This window comes from Lepus europaeus, chromosome 16, assembly GCF_033115175.1.
Source record: "Lepus europaeus isolate LE1 chromosome 16, mLepTim1.pri, whole genome shotgun sequence".
In the NCBI taxonomy this organism is placed as follows: Eukaryota; Metazoa; Chordata; class Mammalia; order Lagomorpha; family Leporidae; genus Lepus; species Lepus europaeus.
Window position 1 is genome coordinate 35,277,409 of NC_084842.1, and position 17,759 is coordinate 35,295,167.

At 35.9% G+C, this 17,759-nt stretch overlaps 1 protein-coding gene across 1 annotated transcript; it reads right to left on the reverse strand.

The window, feature by feature from the left end:
• Nucleotides 1–15,277: 15,277 nt before the first annotated feature.
• Nucleotides 15,278–17,518, reverse strand: LOC133775061 (disintegrin and metalloproteinase domain-containing protein 29-like). Its single transcript, XM_062213153.1, has one exon. It carries the CDS (start codon nucleotides 17,516–17,518, stop codon nucleotides 15,278–15,280), a length of 2,241 nt encoding a protein of 746 aa, XP_062069137.1.
• Nucleotides 17,519–17,759: the final 241 nt, after the last annotated feature.

A 17,759-nucleotide genomic window follows, 5' to 3' on the forward strand; every position in this document is an offset into this window, starting at 1 on the left:
GGCGTAGTGGGTAAAGCTGCCACCTGTACTGCCGGTATCCCATATGGGTGTCAATTAAAGTCCGGACTGCTCCACTTCTGATCCAGCTCTCTGCTATGGCCTGGGAAAACAGTAGAAGTCCTTGGGCCCCTGCACCCACATGGGAGACCTGGAAGAGGTCCTGGCTCCTGGCTTCGGAGCAGCGCAGCTCTGGCTGCTGTGGCCAATTGGGGAGTGAACCTTCAGATGAAAGACCTCTCTCTCTCTCTCTCTCTCTGCCTCTCCTCCTCTCTCTGTGCCTCTGTGTAACTCTTTCAAATAAAATAAATAAATCTTTAAAAAATTATCTTATTTTAGTTATCAGTAAATGTTTTCATTTATTGTATTAATTTTTTTATGATACAGCCTGTTTAATCAGGTCATGCAAGTCATTTGAACCTTAGCAATTCCAGAAAGAATCAGTAGTTTCTTTTTATTTTCTTGGGACTCTTCTTCCTTCTAAAAATCATTGTGATCTTCAACTAATAATTTTTTATTTCCAGAATTTTTTACAGATTATTTTTAGGTGGTATAATTTTTGAAGGAACTCATATATACTCTGTGTGTGTGTTTTATAAGAAAGAGTAGTGAAGTAATTGTAAAATAAAGTAATAAATAAATACAATATATAAACAAACATTTTTTAGGAAATACTTATTTTTGAACATCATATGTAAAGTTTCCACTTGCAATTCTTCAGTTGTGCCATCTATAAAGTATAATGTTGAAAATCATGTACAGTTTGGCAGTATAATAATACTTGGATAATTTTGAAGTTTCAATGTATAGTATGTTGCTTATCATTAATGACAATATACTATTTTCTTAAAAAGTTTATATCGTAGATATTAAGTGTGTTCACCACAAAGATGGTAAGAATATATATATATATATATACACACATATATATAAACATCATCATGTTTTATAATATATACATTATATTGAGAGGTAGCATTGTGGTGTAGCCTGTAAAACTGCTGCCTGTGACACCAGCATCCCATATGGGTACCAGTTTGTGTCTTGGATGGTCCACTTTTGATCCAGCTTTCAGCTAATGGCATGGGAAAATTAGCAGAAGATGGCTCAGGTGTTTGGCTCCCTGCCACCCAGGTGGGGGACCCAGTTGAAGTTCCTGGTTCCTGGCTTTAGGCTGTCTCAGCGCAGGCCATTGGAGCAGTGGGAAACAAATCAGTGGATGGAAGAGATCTCTTTCTCTGTCACTCCCTCTCCCTCTGTCACTCTTTCAAAATAAATAAATATATGTATATATAATTATATCTATTAAAATAAATTTAAAAGAAAGCATTGGATTACTACAGGTAATATGTATCTTTCTATTATTATTCAGATATTCCTACTGCTTGAGAATAATTTGGTGTTGAAAGTTTAGTCAGGCATTAATTACCAGTGATAAGACATGAAACATTATTGGACTATTCTACAAGTATAAAATGAGGCTATTACTACCTGAATCCAAAAGTGAGTCTGCATTTTCTGTGTGCTTTCTGCACCAATTCAGTACCAAGAACACAAGACTATCTTTGAAATATTCTTGTTAAAAGACTAGACCTGTATCTATTGCACACCTGAAGTTAACCTATATTTACATGGGAAAACAGGTGATAGAGGAAAAATATTTAAATACTTCCAAAAGGAGACACATCTGGACTAAGTAATGTTCTGCTAGGCAATTCATTTGCTTTCTTCAATAAGTCAATGCCATTAACAACAATGCTGAAGTTGGGAGAAAGGGACAGACCTACAATACAAGAAGTTAAGATGTGAGTGCAAACTGTTGAAACCTTTATACTAAATTGATCTTCTGTATATAAAGAGAATTGAAAATGAATCTTGATGCAAATGGAAGGGGAGAGGGAGCGGGAGAGGGGAGGGTTGCGGGTGGGAGGGAAGTTATGGGAGGGGGAAGCCACTGTAATCCATAAGCTGTACACTGGAAATTTATATTCATTAAATAAAAGTTAAAAAAAAAGATACAATATAATACAATAGCAATATATAGAAACCTTTATAGATTGTGATTCATGTAGACAAATGATTTAATTATGGTATCAAACAAAGTACTGATTAGCAGTTAATTCATGTGAATGAATTTTGTTTCATGCTATGAAAACAAAATGTAACTGTATTAAAGAAATTGGCTCATGTGATTATTGAGGCTGGTATTAGATAACGGTTTCATCAGATTTGATGTTTTTGATATCTTTATTTCTAGTTTGTAGACGTCTGTCTTTGTGTCTACTCATATGTTGGAGAGAAAGAGAGGGAGACACAGAGAGAAGGTGAAAATGTCTGATCTCTTAATCCTCTTACAAGAGCACCAGCAATATCACGGAAGCTCTGCCCCTTGTGACCTCATCTAAGCTTAATTGACACCCACAGGCTCCCTACATCCAGATACTATAATACTGAAGAATAGGACTTTAACACTTTGGTTCACAATTTAGTCCATATCATTTGCTTCTGATCCCCCAAAATTTGTGTCCTCACAAGTAAATAATTATTATTCCATTCAAGAGCCCTGAGAGAATTCATTCCAGTGTCAACTTTGAAGTTTAAAGTTCAATTTATCATCACAGAATCTATTAAATCAAGCAGCTGGTGTTTGGCATAGAAATTAAGATGCAACTTTAGAACCTGTACCCCATATTTGAGTCTCTGAGTTTGAGTCCCGGTTTTGCTCCTGATTTGAGCTTCTTGATAACTCCCACCCTGAGAGGCAGCAAGTGAAGGCTCCGTGTTAGGTGAATTCCAGACTCTTGATTTCACCCTGGTCTAGCCTAGGCTGCTGCAGGCATTTAGGGAGTGAACCAACAGATAGGAGAGCTCTGTCTGTCTGCCTCTGTGTGTGTGTGTCTGTGTGTCTCTGCCTTTCAAAAAATAGATAGATAGATAGATAGATAGATAGATAGAGGCAATCCTTAAGTTAAATGTGGGTGAGATTTCAGGTAATATTCATCCCGAAGCAAAATTCCTCTAACAGCTAAGAATCTGCAAAACTGAATAAGCTACATGCTTACAAAATACAATGGAATAAAAGGCACAGAGTGGTTATCCCATTTCAAAGGTAGATCCAAAGGAAAGAAAAGGATAATGGGTCCAAAGATAATTCAATACCTAGCAAATACCATTAGATCGTTTTACAACATATTTCATTGAAAAACAATATACATGCCAAGAAATAAATATGATTGTACAGATAAGGAAGTTTTTTGTCATCTGATCACACTCATAACCAACACTCAAATTTAGAACAAAACATTGCAATTACCCTGAAGAGTCCTCTCTGTTTTCTCCCTTTATTTTTTTTTTTTGTCAACCTAAGGAATAAGACTATATTGTCCTTTGCATAATATGATTCAGTGAAGAACTGTTTGTGCTACCAGAAAGAAGAGATAAAGCAAGATTTCTGTCTTTATGGCACTCTATTATTTCAATTAACATAATGTCCTTTAATGACATCCATTTTGTTGCAAAGGTCAGGTTTTAATTTTATGGATAATATTCCATCATCTATATATATTACATTTTATTTATACAGTCATCAGTTGATGAGCATATAGATTGATCCCATATCTTAGCTATTGTGAATCCAACTGTTATAAACATGTGAGAATCGGTAACTATTTCATATGCAATTTCATTTCCTTTGGATATTTTCCCAGGAGTGGACTAGCTGGTCATATGGTGGATATATATATATTTTTTTTTCTGAGGAATCTACATACTGTGTTCCATAATAGCTGTTCCAGTTTGCATCCCCAAGAAGAGTGTATTAGTATACCTTTTTCTCCATGTCCTCACCAGCATTTGTTATCTTTTGAATGTTCAGTGACAGCCATTCTAACTGAATGGGTAAACTGTTAAATCAGTGTGGTTCCATTTGTGGTTCACTGATGGCTTATTATTCTGAATATTTTTTCATACGCCTGTTGGCTGTTTTTAGTTCATCCCTTGAAAAATTCCTTTTTATATACTTTGTTCTTTCCTTAGCTGAATTGTTTTATTCTTGTTAACTTACTTGAACTCTTTATATATTTGGATATTAATCCTTTATTAGACGCTTGGTCTGCAAATATTTTCTCCTGTTCTGATGGTTTCTTCTTTCCTTTGTGAATTGTTTTCTTTGCTGTGTAAAAGCTTGTTAGCTTGGTAACGCCCTTTGTCTACATTTGCTTTTAATGTTTACTGCATTTCTGGGGTCTTATCCAAGAAGTCTTTGCCCAGGTCGATGATAGGAGAGTTTCCCCATGTTTTGCTTTAGTAATTCACTAATTTTAAAACCTAGGTTTATATTCTTGATCCATTTTTAGTTGATTTTTGTATAGAGTATAAGGCAAGTTTCTTGTTTCAAATTTCTGCATGTGGGAATACAATTTTTCCAATAGCACATGTTGAAGAGACTGTTCTCCAGAGAATTATTTTGGCTCATTTGTCAAAGATTACTGTGTTCTGAGGTTTCTATTTTGTTCCATTTGTTTACATGTCTATTTTTGTTCCAGAATCAGACTGTTTTGATCGTAAAAGCCCTGTCACTTGTCTTGATCTCATATCGCGATGCCTCTGGTTTTCCTTATTTTTTTAAAGATTGCTTTCACTATTCAGGATTTTTGTTTGTCCATATGAACTTTTGGTTTACATCTTCATGTTCTGAGAAGAATGCCCCCTGTATTTTGATTGGAATTGCATTTAATCTATAAATCATTTTGGGTAGTATGGACATTTTGATGATATTAATTAGTTGAATCTATGAACATGGACTATTTTTTCATTTTTTGGCATCTTCTATTTCTTCCTTTAATATTTTGTGCTTTTCATTGTAGACATCTTTCCCATCCTTTATTAAGTTTATTCCAAAGCATTTGAATTTTTTTTTTTTTGTAGCTATTGAGAATGGGACTGATCTGGTAAGTCTTTCTCAGTCAAGCATTGTTTGGTGCATATGAATACTACTGATTTCTTGTGTTGATGTTATATCTTGGAAATTTGCTGAATTATTTTATGAATTCAAGTAGAATCTTAGTGGAGTCTTTTAGTTCCCTTATATAAAAGATCATGTCATCTGCATACAGGGACAATTTTGCTTTCTGCTTTCCAATTTGTATACATTGGCTTGTTTTCTTGCCTAATGTCTCTGTCTAAAACTTCCAGAACTATCTTGAAAAACAGCGGTGAGAGAACATCATTGTCTTGTTCTGAATGTTAGTGGAAATGCTTCCAACTTTTCCCCATTGTGATGCTGGCTGTGGGTTTGTTGTATAGTACCTTGATTGTGTTGAGGTATGTTCCTTTTATACCTAAAATTTGTAAAGTTTTTATTGGGAATGGATGATATATTTTACCAAATGCCTCCTCTTCATCCATTAAGATAATCATATGGTTTTCATTCTTAATTTTGTAGATGTGTTGTATAACATTTATTGAATTGCATATGTTGAATCATCCCTGTATTCTTGGAATAAATCCCATTTGATCCAGGTGGATTTTTTTTGATGTATTGTTGAATTCAATTTGCTAATACTTTATTGATGATTTTTGCATTAGGGATATTAGTGTATAGTTCATTTTTTTTTGGTAACTCAGGTTTTAGAATTAAGGTAATGCTGGCATCACAGAATGAGTTTGGAAGGGTTCTCTCCTTTCAATTGTTTGGGCAACTTCACCAATAATTGGGTGGAAGCCTATTTTTCCCTGATTCAATCTTTGTATTGTTCATTTGTTTATTCAAGATTTTTATATCTTTTTGCCTCAATTTTGACAGATTACATGTGTCTAGAAATCTATCCATTTCCTCTAGATTTTCCAATTTGTTGACATATAAATGTTTGTAATAATTTTTAATTATGATTGCTATTTCTTTGGTATCAGTTGTACCATCTCCTTTTTCTTCTCTGATTTTATTATTTTGGATTTTCTCCACTTTTTTTGGTTAGTTGGGCCAGTGTAATGTAATAATTGGGTGATCAATTCTATAAATAAATATCTTTCCATTAATGAAAGTAGAGTGCTAAAGTACCACATTATTATAAACTCAATAGGGAAGCAATATTCATAATATGTTCATCATTTTATTAGTAACAGCTAGAATACTCACCAGATAAATCAGAAAAAAATCAACAATAATAACAGCAGAACTAATCTCCACTATAGACTAAATGGACCTAATATCTACTGAACATTTTGTCTCTTTAGATCAATAAAAACATTCTTTTATTTTTAACAAACTCATGAGTTTATTATGGAAAAAAACTAACAGACTTTGAATAAGTTGAACTAGCTAATGACAATCAATTTTCCTCAATGATTCCTATTCATTTACAAAGACAAAATAATGAAATCACAAATGATGATTTTTTGCTTATCTTTAACTATTGTTATACTACATAATCAAAAAATAGATAAATGCAAATAATACAAATAGCTTTGCACTGAGCTTATAATATATAATATGTGTGTGTTTATATAAATATATATTAAAGATTTATTTATTTGGTACACAGAGTTAGAGAGAGAGCAGAGACAGAGGGAGAGAGATCTTCCATCTGGCCAAATGGCCATAACAAATGGGGTTTGGCCAGGCCAAAATCAGAAGCCAGGAGCTTCTTCCATGTCCCCCACCTGGCTTCAGGAGCCTAGGGAGTTGAGCCATGGTCTGCTGAGTTTCCAAGCACATTATCAAAGAGCTGGATTGGAAGTAGAGCAGCTGGGATTTGAACTGGCACCTCTATGGATTGCCAGTCCTGCAGGCCCTGGCTTAACCTGCTGCACTACAGGGGGCAACCCCCAATCAAATATATTTTTATCATTAGGAATTTCTGACAAGGAAAGAATCACAAAAGTCTCAGAGAAATAGGAAAGTATAGGGGAAGTGACAGCGTTGTGTTTCAGTAGGTTAAAGCTGTGGCCTTCAACAATGACATCCTGTATGAGCACTGATTCAAGTCCCCATTGTTCCACTTGTGTTCCAAATCCCTGCTAATATGCTTGGGAATGCATTGGAGGATGGCCCAGGTGCTTGGGTCCCTGCACAAAAGGGGGAGACCTAGAAGAAGCTCCTGGCTCCTGGCTTTAGCCTGACCCAGTCCTGGCTGTTGCAGCCTTTTGGGGAATGAACCAGCGGATGGAAGATCTCTCTCTCTCTCTCTCTCTCTCTCTCTCTCTTTCTGTCTCTCTTTCTCTCTTTTTCTATAACTCTGACTCTCAAATAATTAAGTAAATCTTAAATTAGGTACACGGGAGTGTGCATGGGTTAGAAGTCAAGGGCAAATGAAACCTAGCAAATATCTGTTGAAGGAGAGACACTTTTTAAGGAACACAGGAAAAATTAACAAGTTACCACTGTGATTACATTAGGGAAACCCACTTTATAAGGACTGAATATCATCTTACTGCAATGGTTTCTCATACTTAAATACAGTAGTCAAGTAATAGTTCCAAAAAGATCCCAAAAACTGTCAAGTAAAAGAAAAGAAAACTTAAAAAATAATCACAAAACCACTATTTTCTATAAATTAATAGACTATGCATTTTGAGTTAATTGTAGCACATATATGTACATATAAATATGTAAATGTACTTATATTCTTAGGAATGATTACTCTTATATCACTGATTTTGTTTTTTTCTACTTAGTATGGACTCTAGTTCTTTAGTTCTTATTTATAAACAATTAATCTTTTATATAAGCTTCCTTTTCTAAGGGAAACTTTTATAATTTAAATTAAGTCTACCAATAGTTATTTCCTCCTTAGTCATATGATGTATGTATAACTTTAACATCTGTGAATATATTTCATATGCAGCTATGGTACTCATAGTACCATAATGGTACTCAGCAAAATGCTTCCTTGTAATAGTGTTTCTTGATAAGTTTTTATTCTGCAAATTTCCAAGCAAATATTTTCAAAGATAGACTTTACAACATGCCTGAGAACATTTATTTATCTTGGAATTAAGAACTACTTCCTAACATCTAGTCAAACAAAATAGTTATCTGAATGTATAAAAAGAAACACAAAAACAAACAAACGACAAAAAAACACCGTATAGAAATAATGGGGTAGGAAAATAATGAACAGATAAGAGTTTGAGCTTTGCCAATGCATAACTGTGTCCACATTATTAAATGGAGAATTTTATATGACATTTGAGTTGAGTTAACAAAAGAAAAATTAATTTCTAAAAAGTTTGCAATTCAAAATTTTGCTAATTGCATCTCACAATATGATCAATTTGCCTTTGCAGTGTTTAGTTTTTAGAGAGTATCTTAAATTTCACCATTGTTTGATTCAAATAAGCTCTGTTTCTCTGTCAATTTACTTTCTATGAGTAATAATAGGTGTTTTTCACTTTATACATTTAAAATATCCATTAATGATCGAATTATCCTAAATTGCATTAGTCACTTTAGAAAATTGCTTTAGAGCATCTAACAAAACTAAATAAATCATGATCAATTGCATTTTTAGATGTTCCTACAGTTTGAATAATGCTTCTTTACATTAACAAAATTTAATTGCCACTTTGAGGTATTAAGAAGGTGGAAGCTTGATGTGACTGTCATGTTTAGAAGTTGAGCCTTTGGTAGATAATGAAGATTACACAAGGGCATCAAGATAGGGTCCATAGTTAAACACTGGTAGCTCTATAAGAATAGAGAGAGACCAGAACATATATGTGCTCCTTGTCTCCAATCATGTAATACTCTTTGTCTTCCAGGGTCTCTGCCAACAAGGACATCACCATATGAAATCCCTTGACCTCAGAAAAATACAGTGAGGCAAAATGAAGCCCAAGCCTTTATAATTTACCCAATCTTTGGTATGTTATTATAGCAGTTTGTAAAAAAGTCATTTGTCTTCTTTTTTAAAGTAGGGTGGTAGGGAGAAAAATCTCATCTTTTTTTTTTTTTTAAGATTTATTTATTTATTTGAAAGGCATAGTAACAAAGAGGCAGAGGCAAAGAGATCTTCCATCTGTTGGTTCACTCCCCAAGTGGCCAGAGCTGAGTGGGCCAAAGTCAGGAGCCAGGAGCATCTTTGGGGATTCCCACATGGGTGCAGGGGCCCAAGCATTTGGGCCATCTTCTAATGCTTTCCCAGGGCATAGAAGATAGCAGGATTGGAAATGGAGCAGCCAGGACCCAAACTGGTGCTCATATGGAATGTGGGCACTGCAATCAGCGGCCCCAAGTTATTTGTCTTTGAAACCTATAATGTGTGAACAGATCTCTATGTATGTTATACCCTAAATAGAGTTTAACATCTTTAGTTATGTGTAACTTGATCCTCTTGATATTAAAGTGCCTTTTCAAGTTAATCAGTTTCACCAAACTGATTATAAGGAGCTGCAGTAGTCAGCTTGGGCTGATACAACAACAACTTAAAAAAAAAAAAAAGAACATGTGCTTTGATTTTTTCCCTCATGTTTCTATAAAATGAGTAGTCTAGGACCAGGGTGTCAGTATGGGGGCATTCATGTGAAGGCTGTCTCCCTGGCTTGCAGATGCCATTTCCTTGCTGTGTCTTCACTTGACGCAGAGAAAAAGTAAAACAAAGCCATTGGATGTCACTCGTAAAAGGACATGAATTATATCAGGACAGCCCCATCTGAAGGTCATCACCTAAATCCAACTGCTTCTCAAGGGCTTATTCCCAAATACCATTACATTGTGTAGGTAAAGATTCATATATGTGAACTGGGGGAGAACATAATTCAGTCCATAACATTTTATCCTAGGCCCTCCAAAATTAGTGTACTTGAATGCAAAATCTATTCACTTCATAACAACAGCACCAGAAGTCTTAATGTGTTCCAGCATCAAGTCAAAGGCTAAAAACCAATTTTGCCTCTAAATATCTTTAGTTAAAATCCCCCTATAGATTCCAATTCAATCCCATCAAGGTGGCATGTACCAATGCCATTACACTAGTCAAAGTGATCAATTTCAGTTCACAGTTGATCATAATGATAGATCTAAGAGTCAAAGGGATCACGTAAACAAGACTAGTGTCTGCTAATACTAACTGATAGAGTTAAAAAGGGAGAGAACAATCCAACATGAGAAGCAGGATATGCAGCAGACTCAGAGAAAGGCAGATGTCCTAAACAGCACTCTGGCCTCAGAATCAGCCCTTAAGATATTTGGATCTGGCTGAAGAGCCCATGAGAGTATTTCAGGCATGAAAAGCCAAGACACTCTGAAACAACAAACAAAAAACAAACAAACAACAACAAACAAACAAAAAAACCCTAAATGAAAGATCCCAGTGGAAAGAATGGGGCCATCAAAGAAGGAGGTGCCTTTCTCTGAAGGGAGGAGAGAACTTCCACTTTGACTTATGACCCTGTCTGAATAAGATCGAAGTCAGCGAACTCAAAAGGCTTCCATAGCCTTGGTAACTCATGAAAAGAGCCTAGGGTGATTACTGATGCCATAAACAAGAGTGTCAAATTGTTAAGTCAACAACAGGAGTCACTATGCACTTACTCCTCATGTAGGATCTCTGTCTTTAATGTGTTGTCCAATGTGAATTAATGCTATAACTAGTACTGAAACAGTATTTTACACTTTATGTTCCTGTGTGGGTGCAAACTCATGAAATCTTTACTTAGTATATACTAAATCGATCTTCTGTATATAAAGATAATTGAAAATGAATCTTGATGTGAATGGAATGGGAGAGGGAGCAGGAAATAGGAGGGGTGCAAGTAGGAGGGAAATTATGGGGGGGGGAGCCATTGTAATCCCTAAGCTGTACTTTGGAAATTTATATTTATTAAATAAAAGTTAAAAAAATCCCCCATAACTATACACTGACGATACATTACGTGTTTTCAAAATATGAAGGTGATACGTATGTTGTATTTTGTGTCTACTTATTAATCACTTAAGGGCTGTATTTTTATTTTTTCAATTTATTTTTAATGGCTGTATTTTAACTGGCTTGCAGATATTAAGCAATCACATAAGTTCAAACTATTAAATTAAGCTATACAGCTTTTAAATCTTTATAAATAGCTAAGGTTTGTTTGTAAAATAAAGATGTCTTTAAGTTTGTTAAAAAAAAAAATGAAGGTGAAACGTGTTTAGAACAGGCAATCTCATTCCAAAAGTAAGAAATATGAAAGAATAAAGGGATAATGAATTTGCCAAACAGTGCAAAATAAACTCTAGCATACCATCTTATGGCTTGAAAATAATCCTGCTCTGCTTCATGCTCTACCCTCTTAATCTGCAAGGGTGGTGGTCCTGGTCCTGGTTTCAGGACCAAGGTAGGTTGAGTGTGTGCTCTTGTGGCAGTGCCAGTGGGAGTAATGCTCTGGTGGCTCTGCTAAGCCTGCATCAAAATAACATAGATTTACAATGGAAACATTCATATCTTGTGCTTCTTGAAGACTGGCAGGGAAAACAGGTCACAGTAGATGTAGTTCCTAGTGACAGACCTCCTCCAAGATTGCAAATATTTGGCTCTGTTTCCTCATATGAAAGTGGCTTCTGGTCTTTTCATATACTTATAAAAGTATCAATTCCATAAAGAGGCTTCATCCTTATGAATTCATCAAACCCTAGCGACTCTTGAAAGTCCCTAACTCCAAATAGTCAGACACTGAGCATTAGAGCTTCAACATAGAAATTTGCAAGAGGACATAAATATTTAGTCTATTTCATTCTCACTGCTTTCACAGTAAGAAAAAATTGAAATAACACCAATAATTATAGTGTGAATAATGGGATGTGGCACTTAGTAATCACTTTAACAATACCCAGAATATAAAATTACTCATATAATGGGAAGTTTGTAAAAGAAACAAAAAGACTTATTAACTATGTATATAGAGGAACATATATATCTTAAGGAAACTAAAAAGTAGTCACTAATCACATTAGTTTTTGATTTGATGAAACAAAATTTAGTCTTGAGTATTGTTATCAAAAGAGTATTTCCTGTATATTCCTGTTTTTATTAACAATATCTAATATAGCCATGTGTCCCGCTCCAAAAATGCACTTTTAAAATCATACTTTTCAAAACCCAGGAGTATTACACTTCCAAAACATTTTATACAGCTTTCAAGATACCCAATATCAAATCTATATATAATTAATCCAAAAGAAATAGCATTTCAGAATTGTTTTGTGTTCCTTCATATTAGAACACTCTTATACATGTAAATACTATGTACCACAAGTGTTTTAAGATTTTGAAATCTGTAGACACTTTTGCTTTTGTGCAAGTTCCAGGACATTCCTTTCACTTAAGATATTAGGCTAAATGTTCCACATTTTTCATATTTCATTAATTTTAATATTATATATAATAAATGTGTAGAAATCTTTTTACAAGAAGGTTGCAATTGCGGCGTAATGGGTAAAGCCGCCTCCTGCAGTGCCAGCATCCCATATGGGCGCTGGTTCGAGTCCTGGCTGCTCCACTTCTAATCCAGCTATGGCCTGGGAAAGCAGTAGAAGATGGCCCAAATCCTTGGGCCCCTGCACTCACGTAGGAGACCCCGAAGAAGTTCCTGGCTCCTGGCTTCGGTGGCGCAGCTCTTGCCATTGTGGCCAATTTGGGAGTGAACAAGCAGATGGAAGGCCTCTCTCTCTCTCTCTGCCTCTCCTTCTCTCTCTATGTAACTCTCTATGTACCTCTGACTTTCAACTAAAATAAACAGTTCTTAAAAAAAAGTATCAACTACAAAACATAATACTAAAATATAGATCAGAGTCTGAACTATATTCTAGACACATAGAAAGATTTCCACATTAGTATCTTTAATATTGCAGATAGGGCTGGTGTTGTGCGATAGTAGGTAAAGCATCCCCCTGGGACACTGACATGCCATATGGGTGCCGGTTCAATTCCTTGCTGATTTGTTTGCAATCCAGCTACCTAATATTGTGCCTGGGAAAGCAGTAGAGCATGGCCCAAGTACTTGAGCCCTTGCACCCACATGGGAGACCCAGAAGAAGCTCCTGGCTCCTGTTCCCTTTTTCCTGCTTTGGCCTGTCCCAGTCTTGGCTGTTGTGGCTGTTTGGGGAATGAATCAGCAGATGGAAGATTTCTCTCTGTCTCTCTGTCTCTCTGTCTCTGTCTCTCTCTCTCTGTCTCTCTTTTCATCTCTCTCTCTCTCTCTCTCTCTCTCTCTGTCACTCTGCCTTTCAAATAAATAAATAATACTTTTTTAAAAAAGAGCTCAGATAATATTAGGATTCAAATGAAAAGTAACCTAGCAACTACCATGTATATATTGTGATTACTGCTGTGGTGCCTTTAGATTGCCTACATAGGAGAATCTCGAGTTGGAAATAGATAGTGGTAGGGAGCTAAAACGTGTATACAAGGGGCCTATGGATACACATCCTAATTGTCAAATTTGTCTTTCCTGAATTCAACAGTTTCATGTAAAAATACCATGCTGCAATTTCAGACATTACCGAAGATTGGTGCCTAAGATGTAGCTCTTGCAATGGAAACATTACATAAGTTTGCAAGATTCCTTTGATCTCTAGCTAGGCAGAGATGAACCCTGGAAGAGCATGGAAGAAGTTACAGAAGACAGATATTACTAGGTCAAGCTATCATAAGATTAAGGGATCCAAATATCAAGGAGGGAAGATGATGTAACCATAGGAATAGCAGTAGCCACTCCCTTTCTCTGCAGCATCACTTAGACTTCAGCACTATCTGCATTATCTAACCCCTCTCCCCCAGCTCTACAGCTTCCTTGGTGTAAAAGCTTATAACTGGTCCTGGCTCAAAATAACCAACAAAGTTGCCCCTGTGTCCTGTGACAACCATTAACTAATGATAAGGTCATTATAATTAAATTCTATGATCCATATTCCCACTCACATCATTCAGCTGATGCCATGACACTTCTTACATTTCAACAGATTTTGAGATCTTATATATTTTTATTCTGCATTTATTTGATGAACACAATATACAATATTTTAAAATTTAATTAAACATTATATAGTTTTTTATTTCCCAGACTTACTATAGTCTACTTAAAATTATAAAGTCTGACATCTTTATCTCACTTTATAACAAAAGGAACTCAGAAGTGAATAGTGAACCAATAGTGTCATCACACCTCATTTTGAAGTCAACTGTTCATAGGTTTAAGTAATTTTCTAAAGATAGTGAATGGCAATGAAAAGGAAAAATTAGAAATCAAAAATGAACTAAATGGATGTGATCTCTTCAGTCCTGTTTTCTCCATTATTCTAAGGCTAATACTCCAAGGCTAATACATTATTAATAATTACATTAATTAATATTATTATTATTAATAATATTATTATATTATTATATAATATATAGAATTATATATCTATATTAATATATATTAAATATATAATATATAATTGTATGTATAATTATATATAAATATATATTTATATATATTTATATATTATATAAAATATATTAATATAATATACATTATATTAATATAATAATAATGATGATGTTAATAATAATATTCCAAGGCTAATACATTATTCCAAGGCTAATAGAGTTAAATCAGAAAAAGAGAAAGCACATCAATGATTTTGAAGCCATAGTATAAAATTTAATGAATTCGGTAAATAGCTACTGAAGAACAAAACAAGTTTAGAAGGCACTGTACAACTAACTGGCTACTAAGTCAGAAGGACTAACTAAAAAAAAGGATAATTTTATTCCTGGAGCTGATAAACAAAGGAAGGAAGTTGGGGTTCCCTGAACCTAGAAGACTATAAGAACTGACGCCTTGGATGAGAAACTCAGGACTCCACAGTAGGCACTAGAAATTTGGAATACTGGTAAAGAACTCAAAGAGGTTCAGAACTCAAAATAGAATGGGTCAGACAATTATGCTGGTATCTCTGGGTCTGATAATGATGTTGGTCTGCAGTGAATTAAGGGAGAAGGAGAGAGTGGATTAAAATCATGTATCACTTCCATTGTGAAACCTTCACCAAACACTGGTATAAAAAGGAAGAAAACAACCCAGCTTCTGATTTCCTGCTCATTCTCTTGACGATGGTACCTGTCGGGAGAGGACTGATACAGTAGGAAATGTGGTCCTATAGAGCACACTATGCTAAAAGCAGCAACAGAAAAAAGGTACATCACTCACGTGCTACACTATTTTCTAAGAAATATAAAGAAGAAAATTTCAGAAAAATAAAACTTCAAATTATTTAAAACAAGGAATAGTAAGGAGAAACATGATAAGAATTAATTTTTTAATGGACACTCTTTTTAAGTACAGACTTTGGGACTTTTACTGATTCACCTGTGCTCCCAGGTAGAATCGGGGAATGCAACACAGGAGGTACACTCTCATCCTCAGAGTTATTCTTGTCTGGAAGTACAATGTGAACTCTTTTCTTTCTTTTTCTTTTTGAGCAAAAAATAATTATACAACCAAAGCAAGCAATCAAAAGAACAAACAACACCAGGCCAGCATTAAAAACTTTCATCTTGTGTCTCCTTGGGGCTGGGCCACTGTCAATACTACCACCATATCCTTTTATCAGGCAGTTGGGTGGATCCCACGAATAGTTGCAGTGGCAGTGATGTTTATTGTTGCAGATGCCTCTCATGTTACATTGTGCAGGTGAGCAATTACTACCCAGGAAGGATATGTGGATACACTGCCTGTGGACACAGAGATGCTCTGGACCACACTCTGTGCCATCTTTCACTTCACCGATATCAGGTGTATTCATTCCATAATGATAATCGGTACTCCAGCAGGTTACTTCATTGAAGTGAGTCCAATGCACAGTAGTATGATCACTCAACTGTGGAATTTCTTGCACATTATCACACTGAACTCTTCCACACAGGGCGTCTGGGATATCACATTTTATATATCTAACACCCTTGATACCACAGTGACCAAAACGAGTACCTTGGGTGTTCACTTCTCTGTAGCAAATCAGTTTTGCACTCTTTGCTTCCTTGCCAAAAATACGCCTACACTGTTCAGTGCGGTCACTACATCTTTTTTCATAGCAGAAAGATGTGTCACTACAAGGAATTCCATCTTCCACATACACATCCTCTGGACACTTATAAGAGGTTCCACTGCACCACTCTGGAAGATCACACATATTGTCTTCCTTTCTACACACGGACCCTGATGGTAAGAATTTGCAGTTTTGACAACAAGGCCCAGAAGCACAAGCAGCCCCATTAATTAAAGTGCAGTTTGGCATACAACAGGGATCTTTTGCACAACGCTGTAAAGCTCCACAGTCACATTCCTCTTCTTCTTCAATAATGCCATTCCCACAGCGTGTGTTATTGAAGATGTCCTTGGTGTAGTCCTGTTCCAGCAAACATGTCGTCCTTTCTACAGTGTACCACCAAAATCGATTAAAACTGCAATTGCTAAATTTTGTTGTTGGTGGGTTATCTGCATGCATTATGCATTTTGAGTTCCCACATACACATTGATCCTCATCGTGGAACATGCCCAAATTATGACCTATGTGATGAGCCATGGCGATTCCACAAACTGTCAAGGTTCTGTTTAAGAAAGTAACAATTCCACAACTCTTATATGGCACACATATTCCTCCAGTTAACCCTAGGCCACTTAATCCTTTTAAATTCTTGTTTATAAAAAGTAGTGACATATCATGTTTTATCCGGGGCAACACATGTGCATATTTCCAATTGCAGAAATACTGAAAAGATCTTCTTACATCATCTACTATAACCAAATTTTCATTATTCCAGATCTCCAGAGCAAACACTAGCATCTTAATGCCTAGCACATCATAAATGGAATCTGCTACATTTGTAACCACATATAGATCATCCAGCAACTTTGAGTCATTGCTTTCATAATGAGTGTATAGAGAATTATCAATCACCAATACAATTTCAATTGTCCTAACGTGGACCCACCAGCCCACATAAGCACTTTGCTTCAGAGTGGAATGATCAATATCTTGACCTATTATTTCATCTTGTATAATGCCAGGTCTAATTGTACAGGATTGTGTTTCCTTACTTTCCATCTTATATACCAGATGTTCAAATGTGGTAGAAAATGCTATGGGCATGATTTCATAAGCCATGTTGTTTATGTATAACATTCCTTTAAAGCCTCCAAAGCAGGTACTGAGAGCAACCAGGGATTCTGGATCCCCCTCCACAAAACCGTGATAATAGCAGTCCTTGTGCACAAAAGGCTGGTCCTCTAAGAGAGCACCCTGGTCTGTATAGGTGAACACTGAGAGGTGTTTAGACAGCAAAAACTTCTTGACCTTCATGTGGACAATGTATCTTTGCCCCCCAAAGCGCAGGCTATAGGAGAGCCAGCCTGGAGACTTTTTGCCTCTGGCACTGCCAGTTAGTTTCAAAGGAATGACCACCTCTGGGAGGTTGTGATTTGGGGGCTGCTCCGCCTGGATGTGTCCAGAAAAGGACAGAATCACCCCAAGCCAGTTTAGCAGGAGTAGGAACCTCATGTAAAAGAGGGCTTCATTCAAAGTCATTATGAAGCTATAGCTAGAAAAACATTGGTCCAAAGAAGTCAGAAATGGGAGCCACAGCTAGTCTACCTCCTTCTTCTGAATTGGTCAGTGTGCAGTGTTCATTGTTAAGGATCTGTCTTGTGGCAGTGATGAATCATCAGAGATGCAGCCCTATAAGTAAAATAAAAAGCAACATTTGGAGGGCAGTGATTACGCAAGTGTGCAATTGGATGAA

Bases quoted from the DNA above. Each gene is read 5' to 3' on its own strand.
- LOC133775061 (XM_062213153.1), bottom strand. From the start codon at position 17,518: ATGAGGTTCCTACTCCTGCTAAACTGGCTTGGGGTGATTCTGTCCTTT.